The sequence below is a fragment of the Dendronephthya gigantea genome, unplaced genomic scaffold (assembly GCF_004324835.1).
Source record: "Dendronephthya gigantea isolate DGI-Jeju-01 unplaced genomic scaffold, DenGig_1.0 000039F, whole genome shotgun sequence".
NCBI lineage: Eukaryota > Metazoa > Cnidaria > Anthozoa > Malacalcyonacea > Nephtheidae > Dendronephthya > Dendronephthya gigantea.
The window spans coordinates 1,236,182-1,238,752 of NW_021163049.1; the positions used below are offsets into that span (position 1 = coordinate 1,236,182).

A 2,571-nucleotide genomic window follows, 5' to 3' on the forward strand; every position below is an offset into this window, starting at 1 on the left:
TTACTACACTGCAGTTTAGGATCAATTGTATATACTGAATTCAACCAATCACAGTCACGAGACATTTTCTTGTGTATACACGCCGGGCTGAACTTCAGCCCAAATTGGCCATTTATATGTCCACGTTGATATTTCAAAATGGCCGCCAAAATCACTGATGAGTGACGGTCATTAAATATTAATAAATATTTTCTGCGAGTACATGGCTGGATAATTGGTGGTATTAAAGATAAATTAAATACATCCTCTAAAGTCATGGATCACCCAAAGTACGGATAAAGAACACAGAAAAGAAATATGGCTGCAAAACTTTGTAAAAGTGAGTGTAATTTTAAATCGTTTCCAACCCGCTGCAAAATATTAATTCGTTAGTGAGGTTGTTTTGTAGCTTATAATAAGATTCTAAAACCATAGAAACGTTCTTCTTTGACTTGTTTTTCAAAATATTTAACGTCTATTTCTCCTCGACAGTGTATAGAGTCAAACTTTGTTGCCAACATTGAAAATTCAAGCACGTCCATGAGGTGTACGATGTAGTAGAAACATATCGGATGAATTCTTCAACATGCCGAGTAACAAGTCGGCTTCTTTTAAGCGATTTCCAATTGGGGACCTTGCAAGAAAGCGAAAGGAGTTAAAGGAAGACTTCTTGGCTGCAGAAAGTGAGACTGCTAGACTGCAGAATGAAGCAAACATCGCACAGAAAGACGTCAATAAACTGAAAAAGAGGGTAAGAAGCCATATTTCATATTTATCTGACATTCCTGTTCAGTTAAATACCAATATTTGTCGTTTAGTGTTTTAGATTTCATGAATCTTATAAATATGACTTGTATTTAATATTTACTATAAAGGTAACTTCCATTAACTGCATGTAATATATGTGACTTGTGATTAATATTATTTGCATCAATATTTACATTAATGAGCCCTTCAAGGAGGGCTGGCTCTGCTATGCAAAATCCTACTTGCTTTGCGTAATCTATATTAAAACATGTTTTCGCCCACACAAGTTGAGAGCAGTCCAAACCAGGCAAGCTCTCACTATTATAGACTGACCGAGATCTTGCCCAGTAGGCCTGGAAATTTCCCATATAAACACAACAAATAAATATTTAGTTGGTAGCAATATCGAATTATCTGTTTATCCGTGGAAGCCATTAATTTAAGGATTTTTTACTGAAGCAAAAAAGCCCTCCTTCATGGTAGAGTTGATTTTTCTTATACAAATCCAACCACATTGTTGTCTGAAGTACCTACACTATAGCTAGCTTATGTCAGCAACCCCTAACTTCTACAGATAAAACGGCACAAGGAGAGTTTAGCATTACTTGAGGAAGAGGAGCAGTCCCTAGCTGTGAAAAGAAGAAAGCTTGAAATGCCGTCAAAAAGAAAGAATACTGCAAGGGACAGTATGCCGACATCACTATGCCAGAACAACTCAGAGAAAATTAGCTTAGATATATCAGCCAGATCAGCCAGAAGACGATGCAAAGAAACACTAATTGCCTGCGAAAATGTTCATGGCCATATTGAGGGTAATTTAATAAGATATATAAGTTTTATCATCACAGTGTAGTTGATGTCTAGATAGCTCCAAATTGAATCAATATTTTGGTTAATGCCACCCACTGCAGGCAAAACCTAACAGATACCATGGTCAAATACATTACATGCACATTATTCCTCTTATACTTTAGGTAGTAACTCTGCTGCGCTGGATGGCATGTGGGTAACCTTAGTAAATGAAAGTACTCCGAAGCATCTTCAGTCATTCTTTGATACTTCACGGAAGATACAAGATAAGGTTATCCCAGCTATAACCAAAGCTCAGGTTAAGGAGTATGAGAAAAGTCAAGACAACTTGTGTAGAAGCTTGAAAGTATTGTATGAAGATGGCCTTATGTCAAAGAAAAAGTATAAGTCAGTATGTGTAAATTTAACCTCTACAGGTAGTTATGTGCAAACTGCTAAGCTTGTTTACTATGATAAACTGATAGCTTTTACAAAATCAGTGGATATTGCTAACATCCATGACTTTGCAACTGAATTTTGCCAGGGCCTAGAAAGTTTAGAGGAGCCAGTTAGTGGCTCATTCAGAGAATTATCAACATTTGTGCTTGCACTGGCAGAAATGTATATATCAGAAATTAGCAGCTGAGTCATTTTTCAAGCATTTAGGTAGCCCACCATACCATTTTAAGATAGCCATTGGTGCTGACGGTGCCCCGTTCGGAAAAGACGACGAAGCAACCGCATGGCTTCTCTCTTCCTTAAATGTCGGAAAACATATTCAAAGTCAGAATGACAATTTTTTGCTTTGTGGGGCTAATTGCTCAGAGAGTCACACTGGCATGAAGAGATTTGCAAAAAAGTTATTGCATGATATAGCTCATCTAGAAAAACAGGTGTATACTGTTAATGGCTTTGAGGTTAGGTTTACAGTCGAGCTTATTCCCTCTGACATGAAGTGGTTGTCATTTGTTGCCGGGGAGCTCAACAATGCGGCCCACTATTTTTCAACTTTTGGCAATGTCAATAAGGATAATAAAGTTGTAATAAATGGGTCGT

The 2,571-nt window shown here is 37.3% G+C and overlaps 1 protein-coding gene across 1 annotated transcript; it reads left to right on the forward strand.

Annotated features, from left to right (window-relative positions):
• The first annotated feature begins 372 nt into the window (after positions 1 to 372).
• LOC114526558 lies at positions 373 to 2,066 on the forward strand. The gene is made up of 4 exons (XM_028548160.1): positions 373 to 730; positions 1,301 to 1,538; positions 1,701 to 1,927; positions 2,001 to 2,066. Exons 1-4 carry the CDS (start codon positions 566 to 568, stop codon positions 2,064 to 2,066), a joined length of 696 nt encoding a protein of 231 aa, XP_028403961.1. The 5' UTR covers positions 373 to 565.
• The last annotated feature ends 505 nt before the right edge of the window (positions 2,067 to 2,571 follow it).

Bases quoted from the DNA above. Each gene is read 5' to 3' on its own strand.
- LOC114526558 (XM_028548160.1), top strand. From the start codon at position 566: ATGCCGAGTAACAAGTCGGCTTCTTTTAAGCGATTTCCAATTGGGGAC. The intron at 731-1,300 runs GTAAGAAGCCAT...TAACTTCTACAG, and splicing joins TCAATAAACTGAAAAAGAGG to ATAAAACGGCACAAGGAGAG. The intron at 1,539-1,700 runs GTAATTTAATAA...CTTATACTTTAG, and splicing joins TGTTCATGGCCATATTGAGG to GTAGTAACTCTGCTGCGCTG.